Below are 20677 nucleotides of genomic sequence, written 5' to 3'. Positions count from 1 at the left end.
GACTTGGGGTACTTTCACACTAGCGTTTTTCTTTTCCGGAGCTGAGTTCCGTCCTAGGGGCTCAAATCCGGAAAAGAACTGATCAGTTTTATCCTAATGCATTCTGAATGGAGAGTAATCCGTTCAGGATGCATCAGGATGTCTTCAGTTCAGTCTTTTTGACTGATCAGGCTTCTCAGAAAACCGTAGCATGTTGTATTTTTACCTCCGGCCAAAAATCCTGAACACTGACTGAACGCCGGATCCGGTCTTTTTCCCATTGACTCGCATTAACTTCGGATCCGTGTGTTCAGTCAAACCGGATCCGGCTTTTGCATGTTAAACCAGAAAAATGTGAAAAAAAAGTTAAAGTCCATAAATGGCGGATCCGTTTTTCCCAATGCATTTTTTCATTGTGATCAAAATCCTGATCAGGATTCAAATGTAATCCGTTTTCACACGTTTTTCCGGATCCGGCGGGCAGTTCCGGTGTCGGAATTGAACGCCGGATTTAAACAACACTAGTGTGAAAGTAGCCTAAGACTTCTCCTTCCTGCTGGATCCACTTTTGGCTTTATAAAAAAAAAAAAAAAAAAAAAAAAAAAAAAAAAATGTAGGAAAACCTGCCTCGAAACCTCCTCCAAAAACCTCAGTGTGAACTTACTCTAAAGCAGCACATCCCTAGCAACCAGTGTCTAATTACATAAAGGGCTTTCACCTCAAGGCAAAAATTACCACTGAACTGAGTGCAGAAATCAGTTACGAGGCTTGACAAGATTGTCAATCTTTTAACACAGTTTAGGTTTTGATCTAACTTTGTTCGCTGATAGATTTACTTTATAATTATATATTATATATAGTATATATATATATATATATATATAATATTTAGAAATGTAACATAAAAAGCCTTGTACAATTGAGAAATGATAAAATTCTGTCTGAGAGACTAGAGGAAGATTATTGCGTTATATATTTAACGCAATTATAAAATTCCAGTGAGCTCAAGCTCCTCTAGTGTGGGTGCAGGCAGCCAAAAGGTTTTCCTTTTACTATATGTCTAGACAGCAGATTTGGATCTCTGTGGTGGATAGGTTAGAAGAATAAATTGGACCCTTTTAATGATTATACTATAGTTCTCCTTTTTAAAATGTAAAAGATAAAAATCATGGAGAGTCTAGCTTGATGTGCTGTGTCACTAGCTGAAACATATTAGAGGGAACCAGTCACATTAAACATAGGAGGAGATTATTCATCTCCCTTGTACCTGAAAAGTGGCTTCAAAAAAGTCACAAACTTTTCCATGGCAAGGGCGGGAAAAGGACGTGGCCAACAGCAGTGACAAATTTACTAGTTTTCTGGTGAAAATGAAGCCAGAAATCTATGACAGCTCCGACTTCTGTTTAGGCGCATGGACTGCCAGAGGATGCACCTAAATTATGATAAGGTCTGCGTATCCTCCGACGATGCAGGGGGTTTTAAGGCAGGCACAGAAAGTGCCTGTCTTGATAAATCCCCCCCCCCCACCCCACAGTGCCTGATGTGCAGCCTTTTATAGAGCAGGAGGAGCTGAGCAGATTTGTGGGGAAAGATTCAGTATAAATTGCATTTTATTCATTGAAATCCTGCTCTGTCTACGACTAAGAGTCCAGGGGGCGGTCCTGCTTAGTGATTGACAGCTATTTCTATGTGCTGTCAGAAGACTGTTAAGAAGTATAAAAGGAGCAGTGGCTTCAGTGAATAAAATGCAGGCTATACCCATAGCCCATAGATGGCACAGCATGTCCAAGGTGACAAGTTCTCTTTAATATCCTGAACATGCCTTATGGAACCCAGCTATATATGTCAATAGTGGAAACGCCACCTGTGGGATATAAAAATATTACTACCCAGCATAATAAAATCAAATTTACTAGTAGTAAAATATAAATAATGGAATGTATATTTTTCGGTAAAAAAATTCACTGAGAGTCACAAAGCATTATTGAAATACAAATGAGAGCAGAGACTCTGTGGGAGTGTCGATCTTCACATAGTCCCTCATGGTAATAAGAATAGGAATCATTGGTATAGAGAGCAGTGAGATGAGGTTTGCTCTATTCTCTATGTGGGTAAGGATGTGTCGTAGGGAGAGGTGACCATTTACATTGGGCTGAAAGCTGCATCACACAGCAGACGATTGTCGGCAGCAGTATTACACTGCCAACGATTGTTAGCGATTATCAGCCGAAAAATCGGGCAGTGTAATACAGGCTTTAGTCATGAAGACCCCCTTTAAATTAAACTGGAGTCATGTGACAGGGGCAGAATTTAAGTATAAAGGTCACATCCTATCCTAGGAAGAGGATCGTTCCTAGCATTGATAAGCTGTGGTTAACTGGCCCATCCATAAGCCACTATTTTACTTACGTCATAAACAATGGGCAATCCAGATGGGTCCATTACTTTTCAATAGACATGCATTTACTAGCATCTTCATCATATACTCAGCATCAGATAGGAGGAGTAGGTTTAAACAGACACATGTGGATGTATTTTGTACACATTTTCTTATGGATGCATCCCATGACTAAGGGACGAGTATACATACACCGCACCCCTCCCCCACAGCTGTGATCTCAGAGATCAGTGGCGAATATACTTTGATATTCAAATACTACACACATTTGTGAAAAAGTATTGAACTCCTATAAATTCCAGTTATCTATATCATATAATGAAAACCTGCAGCTCTCTAATATACTTTGTGTTTGAAAGCCTCTACATTTTCAAGATCTATGCTTGCTCTTAGTGAATGGAAACATTCATTGTTTACCTCCACAGATAACCTACCTTAGGGTGCTATCACACTTGAATTTGCAGACATGGATAACGCTCACGATTTACCACTAATTCCCAGGTGACACCTGGGTTTACAACTTAGAATCATGGCAAGTCAAGGTGCAGCCTGTCAATTAGAGGGAATGGGTAAGGACTAGGGATGAGCAAACTTCTGTTTTTAAGTTTGGTGTACAATGTTTGGGTTATCTAAGAATTCAGTTAAGGATTCCGCTACCACGGACTATAAGTTTTATGGTCCGTGGTAGTGGAATCCATAACGGAATTCTTAGATAACCCAAACCTTGTACACCAAACTTGAAAACAGAAGTTCCCTCAACACTAGTAATGACTATTCCGGGTATATCAACCTATCCCCTAGTCACAGAATAAGGAAGAACTATTATATCGGTGGGGGTCTGACTGCTTGGACCACAACTGTTTACGAGAACAGGTCCGTGATGCACACTGCCACTCCCTTCATAGCTGTGGCACTGCCAGAGATAGTGGAGTACAGCAGGATCCCTGTCCTCTCGTGATCAGTAGACCTCCATCAATCTGATAGTGGTGAGACTGGTCATTCTAGAGCTCTGATACACTGCAACTGGCTTAGGACCCGAGTTGGGCACAATCAGGATGATTTTTCAGCAGAGTCGTAATTGTATCTGTTCTACTACAACCACTTTAGGTTTAGGCTTGGTTTCCATGTAGTTGGTGAGAACCACTGTGGTCTCCTGGTCTGTACAGGTGAAGTAAATAGTGTGACTTTGAGTCAAACCAATGCGGGTGGCCCATGACCCAGCCTTAGTATTGCTAGATATGTGGATCCAAACTGAAGTTACTGATCAGAATTCACATGGCAATCTGATTTATTCCACCTATTACCCTTCTTTGTTCTATTGTCCTCCTCTGTGATTCAGCCAAAGTGAAAATTATATCAAAACTATCAAAAAATGTAATGCCACTAACATTTTCTATTCCATTTTGCAGCAAATAAAATGATAAAATTATACTACAATCCAGTTAAAATGTTTCAGGTCCGATTCAGGTCCGGCCAGTTCAGGAATGTATCACTAGCTCAGCCGAAAATCTAAATAATACAGTGAAGAGCCACCTCTGTCAAGAACATTTGGCGGTGAGGCATTTAACAAGAAGTGATGCTCGTGTAAACCCATTTAAGAGCTATTAAAAGGCAGCGGGGAGTTGAGGTAAAAAAAAGTTTCGTTAGCATATGAACAACTGGAGTCTTCAAGTCCTAGATGCTGCAAGCTGCATTAATCGAGTCATTGGAGCGCCACCTAATGACCGGCCAAAGGCCACAGTCCCCTTTCCTGTCTTCTTGGTACTCTGTCCCCGGGGGCTGCAGGTTACTTTCTCTGTGGAGAGAACTAAGAATTAGAATTACAATTCTATATTGTAGAATTATACATTAGATTTAGGTACATTCAGCCATGTCAGGTATATAACCATATATCTATTTAATAGTTAGAGCTCAGTTTTTCTAATACAGCTACCCGAAACCGCTGAATACACCAGATGCTCCTTGACTCCAGTACAAAATTACTAACAGGGCTTCCACATATCATGCTTCATTAATAGTACTGTCTCCTTAAATGGGAAGAGAGATTTTGTGGTTCTCTTGGGCCGAGGAGCAACCACATTCTCTGCACTCCCTACATGTACCTCCCTGGCACAGACATAGAATTAAAATATAACATGTTTGTTACCTGCAGGCACCACTAGAGGGAGCTCAGGAGCTTACTGCATACTAATTTATACACTGAACTGAATAATAACAGCATGCATTAAGCTGAGCTCCCTCTAGTGGTAGATGCACGTAGCTCACACATTATTCTTTTAAATCTATGTCTATGCAGTGGATTTGGAATTCTGTATCAGAAAAAAATGACCCCTGACCATTAAAAAGATATATTAAGAAATTAACAAAGGACTATGTGTCTAAGGTGGAGATGCACAAGTTTAGTTATCCCTGGAGTGTTCATTTTGTGCCTACAGTGCACCAACCAAATCTGTTGAGAATCTTCTTTTTGCCATCCTTACACTATCTCACCTGCTATAGTTGGTGGCCGTTTTACCAGTTTTCCTGTGCTCAACTGTAACCTGCCAATACGACTTTGGCTGATTGTCCCATTGCCAACACGTGAGGAAGTTGCACTGGTGAAGAATGGACACATTGGAGAGGTCAGTGAAAAGCATTAAAGGTGAAGACACGGATGACACAAGTTACTTACACGCACAGCATGTGTGGCTTCTCTATTTACAGGATTAAGATAAAAATCACTGGCTGTACTGGTATATCTGGAGGATAATGTATATATGAAAAAGTCATAATGATCACTGTTTCCAGCTGCCCAAAACCAGTAACAGTTAGCGCAGGCCAATGAAGTAATAGAGCTAGTGTTGAAGTAAAACCAAATACAATGCAAAGGCACTCTGCTAACATTGAATATAAGGATTGTAGCTATTCCTTATGCTATATTCACAATGTAAATGAATATGAAGCACTTAGCAATAACCATCCACCACGCTAAGGTGACCTCTTTAGATGGGACCCTACTCTACAAGGACTCATTGCTTTGTGCCAACAGACTTTAAATGAATTCAGAGAAAGAAGGCTCTTTCATGCACTTTTCATTAGTGCAGTATATATCTGGAGCCTGCTCTCTGTGAATTCATTTTAGGCTTTTTGGCACAAAGAGAGGAGTCATTGTAGAGTAGGATCCCATCTAAAAGAGGTCACTTTGCAGTGGTGGATAAGTGCCTTATATTCATTTATATAGTGAATAGAACATTAGTAAAATGTATAATCCATATATTATATTTAAGTTCTGTTGCCTTGTGTTTTACTTCTGTATTTTCAGACCCCGCGACATACATGTGTAATTTACACCATAGTGTTCAAGTACTCACCTCATAGATCGCCTTCTTCTCTGACTGTACGATTTCATACTTGAAGCACATGAAGCAGTGGTACCCTTTACTGAAAGTGCATTTGTGGTAAACACAGGAATATCGGAGCTGTGGGTGAAAGAGATTCTCACTGTTAAAGATGTTTTGCAGGTTAGATAACCCATCTTCAGATGAGGGTCCATTCACATGTCTGTATGTGTTTTGCGGATCCGCAAAACACGGACACCGGCAATGTACTCTCATAGAAAATGCCTTTTCTTGTCTGCAATTGTGGACAAGAATAGGACATGTTCTATTTTTTTGCGGATCCGGAAGTGCAGATCCGCAAATGCGGACCGGATGCGGACGTGTAAATGGACCCTTATTCTGAGTTAATAGAGGGGGACCTATGTTCAGTACTCCTGTCTCCTGGTCAGAGTGGAATGTGGCTACATGAATTATCCCTGGTGGCAGATCCATGAAGGTCTACAACATTCTAGGGTTTAAAGTGGTGACTAATGCAGCGACTAATGATGGTCATGCAAATACATAAGAAAGCACCAACTTTATTCAATGATATCAACATCAGCGTCAGTTCTTCGGTGACCCTGGTGAGGAGACCACAGCTGCCAGGGATGCCCCATGGACCTCAAGGAGGTTAAGTGTTAGATTAAGTTCCATTAGTCAATTGAAAACGCCTGATAAATCGCATTGGGCACAAATAGCATGCTACTTTTTCCCCCACTTTTCAATCAGCTAATGGACTTTTTCTGTATATATAGAACCAAAAAATGCAAAAGACTTCACATAATTCAAAGACCTTTATAATCAAGCCACAAATATTAAAACACAAATATATTAAAGGGGTTCTGCAGTTTGTTTAAACTGATGATCAATCCTCTGCATAGATCATCAGCATCTGATCGGCGGGCGTCCGACACCCGCCGATCAGCTGTTTGAGAAGGCCGCGGCCTTCTCACCGTTTACCGCAGGCCCAGTAACATCACGACTTGTATCAATGGCCTGGGCAGGGCTAAGCTCCATTCAAATGAACAGAGCTTAGCCCCGCCCAGGCAAGATCAGATGCTGATGATCTATCCAGGGAAAGATCATCAGTTTAAACAAACTGCAGAACCCCTTTAATATCTTGCCAATAAATCACATGACAATATTTCATCTAATACACAACCCCACAAACATTACCCCAATAAAATTCAATGGTGACCAGCTACCAACCTTTTTACAAATCTGCAGTCAATTTGTGGCACGCCAATACTTTTCCAGCCAGAAATTTCTGAGGGACCAAAAGTCACAGTATTGTCCATCTCTGACACCATCCAGCCTTCTTCCGACAAGTCAAATGTGGTATTCATGTCCCTGATATTCAGAGCTTGAGTGTGAACCATCGCACTGTTCTGGAGAGCAGACGTTCCGAGTGGTACCCGGCCTTTTGTGACTGTCTGAGACAGCACAACTGGTGCGGTTTGCGAACCTTGCTTTGGCGTACAGAGAGATTGTTTAGACTGACAGGCGGCAGGAAGGTCAGTGGGTTTATTAGGAAATGGATTTGCACTTGATCGGAGGTTTTGTCGGCTAGGGATGGAGGATTTTCTTGGTCGTTTGACATGCACCTCTGGGGTGCTGGGATGGGCTTGGCGCGATTTAGACGGGGTGTGTGTTTCAGCTCTTCTCCTTTTCACTGGCACCACAGGGCTGCGGAGTGTGGGGCTGATGTCCGGGAGCAGCTCCTGATGACAGCGTTTGGTAGGATGCCGTTTCCTGGTAGGAGGGGCCAGGACAACTGGCTCCTCATCTTTAATATCTGGAATTATGTCTGAAATACAACCAAAGTAAAAACAAAATATTAAAAGGGGTTGGTCAGTTTATATTACTAGTTACACATGTGCAAATAATAGCCTATCCATGCAGCTAGCAATAAGCATTAATACAATATCGGCACTGATGTCCGATAGTTTGATAAGAATAATTCATGTTTACATGTAGGTCCCCTGACCTGCGTGCCGGCACTGTGATCAGAACATGGATGGAGATATGGAGATAATATAAATATAAATATATATATTATAATATTATATATTATATATATATATTATAATATAATATTATATGATATATATATATATATAATATATAATATTTGTGCTGCTTTACATTAATGCTGCCACTTATTTGAAAATAATGATTTCAAGAGGACCCATCACCATTCCTGACATGTCTCTTTTAGTGCACTCGGAACATGGAGAGGATTCCGTACATCAGCAGTCCCCAATCATTTACACTGGATATGGACTGCGCATGCACTAGTTCCCGTCCGTCCACAGTGTAAGTGAATGGAGGCCACGGAATTCTCTCCATGTTCTAAGTGCAGCACCAGTACACAGGAACATCACAAGGCAGAGAAACATGTATGTACTAAAAGAGAGATGTCAGGAATGGTGATGGGTCCTCATTAAATCTTTATTTCCAGATAAGTGGCAGCATTAATGTAAAGCAGCACAAATATTGACTATAATATATATATATATCTCTATTCCATTCCACAGCTTCTGGCATTTTAATCTGCTGTAATAAATACAGATGAATCATCCATTCAGAAGACCTCAGAGTGAATGTCTGAGTTCATCTAGACCTAAACTTACACGGGCCAAAGAGTCTGGCTATGCTCCATAGGGGAGGCAGAGTGACTGCTTTACAGCTCTCCAGCCAGCACTGGAAATGGAGCATTATAAATGGAAAGCTAAACCAAGAATAAAAATTTAAATCAGATGCGCTGACTGCAAAGCGGGAAACCCTGGCAAGAACAGTTCTACGACATTCGGTGCACACAGAACTGTAAGCCTCGTGATGCCCTGGGAATAGATGCAGTTATATATCCATCATTTAGCAAATCACTGTACGGACCACCACAAGTCTCACTCCCACCTATCCCAGCAGCTTGTCTCCACCTTCCCTCCAGCCACCATCGCACTATCGCTTTCACATGCTAAACACGGATCATTCTTTTGATTAGAGAACAATCAGTATGGCAACACGTTCTTAAGAAATTGTCCGATGACATGTCTGGAAATCATACTTGTATGAGCCCCATGCATACAACTGTATAAGGCTGAGGTCAGATGTTCTAGATTTGCAGTGAGGATTGTGCAGAAAATGACAGGATACTGGATGATATTTTCATCTCTTCAATGTATGGGGTTAAATCCACTGAGTCTGCAGTGAAATCTGCATGTAACATGTGGATTTTGCCAGTGAATTAACACAGATTTCTTCCACTATGTCTGGACTGACGGTAGAACTAGGGCTACGCAGCAAATAATGAAAGGGAATGTGGTTGTGCTGCTACTCGGAGCAGTGGGACAGGCGAAAGATGGTCAGGGCTGGGTGAGATGTGGTGGCGGGGAGCCCCTCTCTGCTCAAAAACTGTTTGACGAAACAAACCGATTTGCACCTCACAAACTGCAGCTGCACGCAAGCAGACAGAAATCCAAACCTGCACACCAACCTGGGGGCCGCAACGCAATCACATTCTGGATAGGTCATCAGCATCTAATCAGTGGAGGTCCGACACCTGGGACCCCCGCCGACCAGCTGTTTGAGAAGGCTGCGGCGCTCACAGTAGCGCTGTGATCTTCTTCTCTGCGCTTTGTATTGCAGCTCAGCCCATTCACTTCTATGGGGCTGAGCTGCGCCTGGGCTATGTAACCAATGAAACAGACGTCACATGTGCTAGGAAAAGCTGCGAGAAGGCCGCGGCGGTACTGCGAGCTTTCGTGCCGCCTTCTCAAATAGCTGATCGGCAGAGGCCCCGGGTGTCAAACATCCACTGATCAGATAGCTCTCATGTATATCCATTTTCCAGAGTCCTATGTTAAAAAAAAAATGTATATCTTGTAGAATGGTGTCTGTACTGGATGCCTCTGTATCATATAGCTTAGTCCATATAGATCATAAAGTCCATATAGATAGAAAAAAAAAAAAGCCTGCAGATACAATTGGCGTATGCGCCAGAAGCGCCTCCAGCACAAGCACCAAATGGACACTGTACTGCGGTGTGAATACAGGGAGAAGCGAGCACCAAAATATCTATCTTTCTCCCATAATTCTACCAGTAAATTGTGGTCTGTTATTTATGGCATCCAGTATTTTGTCTAAGGCTTTATTCACACACTGCAGATTTGGTCAGTATTTTGTATCAGTAACAGACAAAACCCGAGTGGAGTCACAATGGAAAGATTTACATTACTTCTCATTTTTGCATCCAAAATACTGAAGCAAAACAGAGACCAAGGCCTCATGCACACAGCCGTTGTGCGGCAGTTCCGTCCGCAATTGCGGCCCCCAATGCACGGACAACATCCGTGCAGCGGGCCGGACCCATTCAACTTGAATGGGTCTGTGGTCTGTCCGCACCGCAAAAAAAATATGACATGTCATATTTATTTGCGGTGCGGAACAACGGAAAGAAACACCACGTAGTGCTTCTGGTGTTCCGTTCCGTGACTCCGTTCAGCATCTCCGAACAAGGTAGGCGGCCGTGGACTGCCAACCCGCCCAAAGGCCGTGTGTGCATGAGGCCCAAATCTGAAAACTGAAACAACTCCTGGACAGTGCTTGTCCATAGATTATTTCACCCACCTCCTATTATAGCATTTCCCAGAATGCGCTGCTCCCCAATACTTACTAGTTTTCTTGACTCAACTCACCTTCCATTGATGGCAGCCGATTGTCATCTTCTTTTAGGTTTTTACTGTTTTCTTCTTGCAGATCAGATTTCTCCTCTTTATCGGTCTGCATTGTCTCAGTGACTCGCCGATCCCCCGCGGCTAACATCTCCAATGCTTGTAGCTCCGCATCTATTTCTGGGGTCTGTAAGTTGGCTCGTTTCAGAATGGCGTACTGCTTTCGTGCAACATTCAAGAGAGCAGTGACCAGCCTGGAAACACAAACAATTTTAAAGGCTGAGTTTACACCTTCTGGTTAAGATGTGCTTATGTAGCGTTTCTAAACCGTATTCAAAAGACGCACTGTTAAAACCTCAAGTGGTTTAGTTAATGGTGTTAACTAGCCATGCAGTTTTCAGGTCTGTTAAAGGGGTTGTCTCACTTCAGTAAGTGGCATTTATCATGTAGAGAAAGTTAATAGAAGCCACTTACTAATGTATTGTTATTATCCATATTGTTTCCTTTGCCGGCTGGATTCATTTTTCCATCACATTATACACTGCTCGTTTCCATGGTTACAAACCACCCTCAAATCCATCAGTGGTGGTCATGCTTGCACACTATGGGAAAAAGAGTCAGCCTCTCTGGTGGCCGGGACTGTGAGAGCGCATTTAGGCTAGTGTTTTTTCCTATATTGTACAAGCACGACCACCATTGATGGATTGCAGGGTGGTCTGTAACCATGGTAACGAGCAGTGTATAATTTGATGGAAAAATGAAACCAGACAGCAAAGGAAACAATATGGACAATAACACATTAGTATGTGCCTTGTATTGACTTTCTCTACATGATAATTGCCACTTACTAAAGTGAGACAACCCCTTTAAGGATGTATTCCACAATCGCCTGTTCACTAGTGGAGGAGACAGCTGGTATTACAGGCAGCGATCTCCTCCGCAGCATGGGGAGGAATGATTGTTATGCCATCGCTCGTCCCCATGCTGTATAGTGGCTTGCCGGCAGATCATTATTAGACACCATGACCTGCCGTCTGCAAACGATAATTTTTAAACGTCAAAAGATTTGTATTGCCTGATGGATGAGCGTTTGCTCATTCATCGGGCAATCGGCGGCAGTATTAAATATTCATACGAATTCTCGTCATCGATCATCTGCTGAAAAATCGGCAGGTATACAGGCTTTACACCAAAATTTAAAATACTACTTATTACTGAAAATGCTTTCATTTCTTAAAAAACATATTTTTGCAATAAAGTCCTGCAGCCATTACCAAATGATACGAAAGCCAGGCTGATTAGTGGTAAAAACCCAATGTTGATGCAGCTTTTAAGCTGCCATATATGGCCTTAGGGCTTGTTCACACATCCATTCTTGTCATGGTTTCCGCACAGACAAAAGCAGACTATGCGGTGGGCGTCCATTCGTGGATTATCTCCATTGAATGAGGCTAATACCACAAACGGACCTACTGCATTCAACATGCAAAACCATGGCAGAAACCTAAGGACTCAGTCTGAACTTACCTTTTCAACTGTATCCAACCTAGGTAGTCCATCTGTGTTAAAGGGGTTGTCCGGCCTAGGAGCAGTCAACCTAAGCGGTCCTAACCTGTGCCCCATTAAGAAAAAATAAACACTCATCTGTCAGTGGTTCTGCAGTACCAACACTGCTGCCCAGTTCCAGTCTTCTTTCGGTCCTTGCAGGACTGAAAGTCGTTTGGTCTTGCAACTGCTGTGGTCGATCACTGGCCTCAGCAGTCACGCGTGTTTGAACGTTACATCACTGCTAGTGATGTCCTAGTGACGTGCAGTTCAAGCACCTGATCACTGTGGCATGTGATTGGCCGCAGCACTCATGGGACCAAACTTTAGGTCCTGCAAAAGAAGAAGTCGGGAATGGGGCAGTGGTGTGGGCACAGCAGAACCAGATAGGAGAGTGTTTATTTTTTTTTCTAAAAAGGGGCACAGGTTAGGAGCATTGGGGTTGTCGGCTCCTAGGTCAGACAAGCTTAGAATCCAGTGGAGATCCGTGCTCCTGTAATATGGAGTTCACCAAGAGAGATTGGCCAATCTGATACAAAGATGGCCATCTCTCCTCTGTACACACTGTCAGCCTCAGGGTGTAAACGTGAAAGCTGTCATTCACTGACAGCAAACAGTGAAACCGGCAATGAATGAAACTACATATACTAACAAGTTGCAGGACTCTGAGAATATGGGTCACATATTTTATAGCAGTAAGTAGAGCACTACTATTCTATGGAGATAAAGATTATTAGGGTGCGTTCACATGACCTGTCTGTCATGTGGGAAAATCTGATGCAGAATCCAAATCCAGAGTGTAATCACATATTTCTGCCATGGGTTTGCAATTTGAACTGCCACGGGTCCACGTGCAGATTTAGCCTATTCAGTGGGGACAAACTTGTCACTTCTTAACACAGATTTTAAATCCATTGTCACACAAATCAATGCGGATTTCCATTAAAACTGAAGAGATGCTGATTTTGGGGAGGTATATCTGCTTCAAAAAGTGCCATGTGAATGTACCCTTACTGCAATAAAAAGGATTTTGCCAAGTCACTTACTTTTCGGTGCTATGTTTGTGGGGAGCCAGCAGGATACTAAGATTGGTCTCTCCTGCTCCACTGTCAAAGCTCTCGGACCCAGAATCCTGAAAGGAAATAATATGGCATTATTTATGAATGTATTTTTCTATTGGTGACAACATTTTAGAGATAGTCATCACTCACATCGGAGCCTGTCCTCAATAAGGCTCACAATATCCTTTCTTTAGTGTCACACACAGCAGGGCCAATATCCTAGAAACCCAAACATCAGCAGGTTTTTGGAGAACCCATAGGAAGCCCACACATACAAGCTTTAGAGATGTTGCTTTTGGTCAGGTTCAAACCTGAACCCCAACGTTCGAAGGCATTAAAATGCTAACCACTTTGCCACCAGCGTGCTGGAGCCTCCTACTTTTAACATGATCACAAAGGGTCAGCTAAATTTTAGCATATATATTACTGTCTCAACACCTAGACTCCTCATGGTTCGATTGAATAACACTTCTAGACCAGGTATGCACAGGAGCTGCATACACGAACCAGTAGGATCGTTTTTCATGCAAAAATATTCGCAAAGTGACTTCAGCAAAAATTCACACAGTATATAACTCAAACTACAATATGGTTACATGGTGTCTGAGGCACATTATGTTGCATATATAAAGACTGTAAATTACCAGGGGGAATGGATAGGCCATCAAGATCAGATTGGTGGGGGTCCCACACCCAGCACCACCGCTTTGTGAGCGCTTAGACCTCTTCCTAGGCCGTGTCACACTACCTAGCCGCAATCAGTCTCATTCAAGAGATACGAAGCACAGCCACTATCAAATAGATGGCATGGTGCTTGGTAAGCTGAGAGATGGCCACTGGCACTCACCAAAGCGCCATTAGGCACCGTGGCTTCCTCAAACAGCTGATCGGTGGGGTTGCTGTATAGGTAATCAATATGAAAATCCCTTTAATATAAAGCAGACAATGTCCCTTAAATTCCACCTCGCAACTAAATTCCCACCAGATTCCTGCTTGTTCTTGGTTGTCTTAGCGTTATGTGGGGTTCACACATTTATCCACTATTTGTAATAAAACTATAAAGATTGGAGGAGATTTACAAAACTAAAAAGGGCCAGTATTCTGGCCTAAAGAATTTTTCGGAGAGGTCGGTATTGATTGCCTTTCCTCAGGATAGGTCATCAATATAGGATCGCGAGAGTCCAAATGCTGCCAACCCCTCCGATGAGCTGTTTGAAGAGGCTGCAGCTCTTTCTAGATCAGTAATGTCATGTTCATTGGTCAAAGTACCATTGAAGTGAATGTTCGGCAATGTGAGGAGGCCGCAGTGCTCACTGGAGGTTGTGGCCACTTTAAACTGCGGATCAGTGGGGGTAACAGGAGTTGGACCCACATCAATAAGATTCTGATGACCTGTCCAGAGGATAGGTCATCAGTATTCTACTCCCCGAAACCCCCTTAATTTTCACCAAAAAACTGTGTTCTAGACACCTGTTGAGACTCGTCTGGCTTAGGAGGAAAGGAACAATGCTGGAGAGAGGCCAAAATTTGGGGGCAAGGCAAGCCAACCAATAGGGCACATAAAGTTGTGCACCAAATTTATCGGACATCTTTAGACTGGTTAGTCTAAACTTGGACTGTCTAAATTTTAGACAGGATTAGTAAATCTGATTTATAGTATTTAGGGACACTTAAATTGTGGGGTTTAATACATTCCTATGTCTTCAGAGGAAAGGATTAATAGGAAACACTCTGGTTATGATGCTGGTCACTGGTACGCTGCATCCCAGGGCGTATACCCAATTATTAGTCCCAGCTGCATCACAGCTCCAGCCATCAAAACATGAAAACCGCCAACTGCCTGTCAGGCAGATTAAATAACATGCAAATCCAAGACCGTCAGAACATTGGCCAATTAACATTTTTATGGGTTATTAATTGAATTCTCTCATAAAAAAAAAAAAAATAATGAATTTACATAAATATTTTAAAATAGAATTTATGGAGCATTTTCTAAACCCCAATGAATGAGATCAGTGTTTAATAGCAGACACAGGCTATTTAAAGGGATAGCAGAAAAAGATGATAATAGGGAGACTTATTAAAGGGATTCTGTCACCTCAATTTCGGTTATAGAGCTGCGGACAGATTGGCAAAAATGGTGCAAATTTGCTAGGCATATAGCCATAATTTTCTTCCTCACGCCAATGCACGGCAGCACCTGCTCTGGACCCAGGTCGTCCATGCATTACATGGTTGGCCATTCAATTGAATAATTGCCATTCAATGCTACCTACACTCATTGACCTAGGAAATAAATAAAGCATCCAGATAGAAATGTTGGTTTGCTGTATATACTGTATATTGCTGCAGTTATATCTCAGGCAGCTATGTAAATGATTACAGGTATGGTCTGATTAGACACTGTCTTGCCACAAGAAGGTGTAAAAGTTCTCCACTACGCTAAAAAAGTATCTCAGAGGCTACTTTTGGAGAGTGTACCTCTTGGTGAGAGATTGTTGACTGCTAGACATAATTCTATGACAGTTGACAGACTTTGAGATGGGGGGAGGGGCGCGTTACTGGACGGTTGTTTCGCTGAATTGCCCGCCATCTAGGCGATTCCGTACCTAGCTGTTAGGAGCAGTGGTTATGTGAGGGCACACATAGCAAATAGGCTTCAGACAACCTAGACAGACCACCAGTAGAGAGGATCCTTTGATCAACAGCATGAGCGGCTCCCAAAGTTTTGTTGTCCACCATCCAGACACAGGTGGTGCCTTCATTCCACACCCCTGTCCCTAGCTGGACCATTTCGGGGTCCAGTATGTAGGCCTTGTGGCAAAGGTTTCAATCCTGCCTTTGCTGTGGAGCAGCACACTGCCAAAACTGCTGGTGTGATGATCTGGGAGCATTACATACGACAGTCGGTCACCCCTAGTAGAGATACGAGGACACTAAGGGCTCTTTCACACGAGCGGATGCTGTGCAGGTAATCCACTGCGTGAAAGAGCCAAGCCCCATTCTGGACAGCAGAGACATGGAGCATTAACATGACTGATAATGCTCTGTGCCTCTCTGTGATCTTTTTACTACAAAATCACAGCAAGATAAAGTTGTCACTGTGATTTTGTAGTAAAAAAGGTCACAGAGAGGCACGGAGCATTATCAATCATGTTAATGCTCCGTGTCTCTGCTGTCCGGAGCGGGGCTTGGCACTCTTTCACACAGTGGATTCCAAGCGCGGGATCCGCTCATGTGAAAGAGCCCTAACAGCTTAGGGTGGGTTCACATCACGTTTCATGCATCCATATGGTGTATACATTAGGAAAATAAATTTATATATATATATATATATATATATATATATATATATATATAAGAAAGAAAGACACCGCAGCACGTCCGTTGAAGTGAAAAAAGTGGGACCCTTTATTCACCTGTGCGACGTTTCAGTCCGCTTACTGGGACCATTTTCAAGCTTTCATTGCTTGAAAATGGTCCCAGTAAGCGGACTGAAACGTCGCACAGGTGAATAAAGGGTCCCACTTTTTTCACTTCAACGGACGTGCTGCGGTGTCTTTCTTTCTTCTATATTGTACACCTTGGCAAGGTGTTGTCGCCGCTGGCACCCAACCAACTTTACTAGGAGTGCTGCCTTGACTTTTCCTCTCTCTATATATATATATATATATATATATATATATATATATATATATATATACACACACACACAAACGCAGCACAGCACGTTCCTGTATCCTGCAGTAAAAATATATATATTTTTAAAGTACCGTATTTTTCACCCTATAAGACGTACTTAACCCCCCCCCCCCCCCCCCCCCAAAAAAAAAAAAAAAGTGGGGGGAAAATGACATTATAGGACGAATACAGGAAGAAAAAAAATATATATGTCCGTCTCATTGCATGTGTTCGGTACATCGCAGGCTGTACTGCATAAGGACAACAGCCTGCGATGTACTGGACATTGATCCCAACACGTAGGGTACCTGAAAAAATAATCCCAACCTGTCTGTGTGCCGCAATTAGGTAGAAGAGGGCAGCAGTGCTCCAATGTGCGAGGGAGAGCAGCGGGGCTTCGGTAAGGAGGGGAGAGCCGCCGGCATACTTGCCCGCTCCACCTCTACATCCTCCCATGTAACTGGTCAACTGTACGTGCGGCCCTCTACAGCAGAAGGCCAGTCCACAGTGTTCATTACTGACCTAGTATTGACATGCAATGGTATACAGTAAAGAGGCTCTGCTGTGAAACTGGTACAAAGTGTTATTAAAGTGCCCCCCTCATAAGTGTGTCACTGGATAACCCCCCAATAAGTGTTAGCCATCCCATAAGTGTGTCACAGCAAATCCCCCAGCCCGTAAACAGCGGGTCCGCAATACAGGGCACCGGCCGTGTGCACCCCCCATCAGGATGAGATCATAAGATCCTTCAAAAATGTGGCATCAGTAACACCTTGGACCGATAAGAAGACAGCATGCTTTATGAAGACCCTGAAGACGATTCTGACGAATTGAGCATTATAAATGTGGACAGCAGTAAGGACGAATTTATAGGGTTCCCTGACTATTAGAGAAGCAATATGTCCTGGTCTATCCTCACTTGTCAGTTGTTACTGATGCTACTGTTCATATTTCTATTGTCAAAATATAGTTTTGGTATTTTATTAAACATTTTAACACACCTTAAGTTCCCCCAATTTTTTTTTCTTTTTTTCCTCCTCTAAAACCCGGGTGCATCTTATGGGCAGTTGCGTCTTATAGGGCGAAAAATACAGTATAATAAATATATATATTTTTTTATAATGGAACTCTATGGTGAACGGGTGGAACTGTGTGGCATCAGTCCGAGGCATCCGTTTAACGTATATGTTAAACAGATGGGAAAAATTTGATGTGAACCCAGCCTTAGCGATATATGCAGGACATCCTGCAGCCACATGTTGCTTCTCATGGCAGGGCTTCCAACTGGCATTTTTCAGCAGGATAACGGCCGCCCACACACAGCAAGGAATGTCTTTACCAGATTGCAACACTTCCATGGCCTGCCCGGTCCCCAGATTTATCTCCAAATAAGTATTTACGGGAACAGTTGGGACACCAGCTTTGGTAAAACCTACAAGTGTGCAGGATCTACAGGCCCAGATGCAACATATGTGGGTAAATGTGCCGCAGGCAATCTCCTCCACAGCATGAGGAGGAGCAGCGATCATTATTGTCCGATGAATGAGCATTTGCTCGTTCATGCTGTAATTGGCGGCACTATTACAATGCCAGATCATCGCTAACCATCGTTACTACGAACGCACATTAGCGATCATCTGGCAGAAAATCTGCCAGTGTAATACAGGCTTAAGTGATTGCAAGAGGGCACCGCAGGAGTTCTGGCACATGCAGAAAACAGAAATCCAAGATGAAATGAAGTGGCAGGTAAAACAGGCAAATCAAAGTAAAAAAAAATAAAATAATTACTCATCTCCATTAAATGAGTACTCGGCATTAACATGCTCAGTCGTACTGTTCCAAATTTACAAATACCTGTGGGAAGCCTACACAGACACGGGCAGATGTTGTGCTTGATCGGACTGAAAGCCAGGATCCCAGAGCTGCAAGGCAAGAGTGCTAACCACTAAGCCAAGATGGTGACCAAATAGCCCGGATAAATAATAATTGATTCTATTACATTTGGTGGAGGAGGGATGGTGGTGGGGGTGACTCTTGATATGAATGGAAACTTACATCCTATTCAGTCTATGAGGAACTAGGTGACTGCCTCTATCACCCCTATAATAGATGCTACATTATCTCATAGCGCTACAAGCCCATTCAGAGATGGTTGGCCAGGGTAATAACAGATGGAACAGGAGGATGACTCGGGGGCTCATTTGCATTGTGCATAACTATAGCCCCCTTAGCTGAAAACAATCAGTTAAATAGAAGGAAAATCCAGGCACAAGTATTCCAGCGAGTGACCTTGTTCAACCCAGGGACAAGGAGCCACATGGAGGAGAGGAGGCCTCAAGACCTGGACTTCCTTGAAGAGCCAAAAACAACCTGCATATGCTAAACACATCAAGGGAACAAAGACAAATGGCCAGGGCACTTTCTATGAAGCTCCGACATGATGAATTACTTCTACAGCACTTACAGTTTCATGCAGGGTTATGAAGAATGTGTCTTACTTGAATTGTTTTTACATCCAGACATGCACATTTAGGGTACATTCACACGACCGTATGTGTTTTGCGGTCCGCAAATTGCGGATCCGCAAAACACGGATACCGGCCGTGTGAATGTAGCCGGCCCCATGATAGAAATGCCTATTCTTGTCCGCAAGAATAGGACATGCTCTATCTTTTTTGCAATATTGCGGAACGGATGCGGAGCCAAAAATACGGTAGTGTGAATGCACCCTTAGGGTCCATTCACATGTCCGTTGTTTCTTTCCTGATCTGTTCCGTTTTTTGCGGAACAGATCTGGACCAGATATGGACCCATTCATTTCCAATGGCTCCTGAAAAAAAATCAGACATTGAGCTGTCCGATTTTTTTCAGGACCCATTGAAAATGAATGGGTCCAGATCTGGTCCAGATCTGTTCCGCAAAAAATGGAACAGATCAGGAAAGAAACAACGGACGTGTGAATGGACCCTAAGATGTATAAGGGTCATGAAGACATCTGCTGGGATTGATGACTAGATAGATCATGGCTACATATTTTGTCCCATATTTTGAGGATCGACTTCTCATCTGTGCACTCAGAAAAGATATTTCCATAATTCCTAGGTAGTTACTGTGGCAGTGTAGAGCTACCAAACCACAGGGGAAGCACGTAAGACTCACGGTGGGCCGATGGGGGTAGTAGTTGTTTGTACTCCCGGTAAGCAGATGCCTCCCTGGGCTGGCGTACAGTGGATGGGAAGACAGCACGAAATCCTACAGGGCACACTCTGTTGCAGGGAACACCAGCCAGATGTTGGTTGAGGTGCCCTTGATGGAAATTGGTGTTTAAGGTGCATTGGTGGCTGGGCCCCGGGTTCGTGACGCCAGCACCGTAAGGTACAAATGTTGAGTGTAGTAGAAAGGATGAGGAGTCAGCTGTAAACCAGTTGAACATTTACTGAAAATCAATAGTCTCTTGACAGTTGGTACAGATTATCAATGGAAAGCTTTTTGTATTGCATAAGTAACAATAAGTTCAATTTTAATCCTATTATCAGGTAGTGGCAGCTGTCAATGGAGGGATTCTTCTACTGCTGATACTCTACAGGCAAACTGAAGATTTACTTTAAGTTCCAACTCTAGCACTCTGGTACTGGATATGATAATTGTTAGTTATCCAATAAGGGCGTTCCCCTTGCGGCAGGCAAACACTTCTGCTTCATTATTTGCAGGATACTCTAGCACTCGGAAAGTTGCTCTCAGGCACTTGTGCTAATGAGGTCCATAAGCTAGATTCAGCTGTAACCCTCACTAGTCCCTCCCCATAGCCAGACACAGACTTACTTGTCTGTTCTACGCTGTTGTAGATAAATGTTAGGCGTACTCCCTTAACCTGGCCATGACCAAGATGTAAAAATAGCAGACTACATGGTGGACGATGCCTGTTCCTCTCCTCCATGAACTTGCTTCTTTTCCTCTCACTAACTACTAACTTCCTGTTCTCCT

The 20677-nt window shown here is 43.0% G+C and overlaps 1 protein-coding gene across 1 annotated transcript in view; it reads right to left on the bottom strand.

Moving 5' to 3' along the window:
• Nucleotides 1-3701: 3701 nt before the first annotated feature.
• Nucleotides 3702-20677, bottom strand: part of LOC121002204 (kinesin-like protein KIF18B) — a 92548-nt gene continuing 75572 nt past the window's right edge. Inside the window, exons 11-16 of the mRNA XM_040433561.1 lie at nt 12998-13083; nt 10431-10660; nt 6943-7540; nt 5728-5835; nt 4868-4971; nt 3702-4172 (exon numbers count right to left, since the gene is read on the bottom strand). Coding sequence (XP_040289495.1) covers nt 4045-4172; nt 4868-4971; nt 5728-5835; nt 6943-7540; nt 10431-10660; nt 12998-13083 — 1254 coding nt within the window. The 3' untranslated portion in view covers nt 3702-4044. The remainder of the gene's footprint in view (nt 4173-4867; nt 4972-5727; nt 5836-6942; nt 7541-10430; nt 10661-12997; nt 13084-20677) is intronic.

This window comes from Bufo bufo, chromosome 1 (assembly GCF_905171765.1).
Source record: "Bufo bufo chromosome 1, aBufBuf1.1, whole genome shotgun sequence".
Lineage (NCBI taxonomy): Eukaryota > Metazoa > Chordata > Amphibia > Anura > Bufonidae > Bufo > Bufo bufo.
This window is presented reverse-complemented; position numbering and strand designations above follow the sequence as displayed.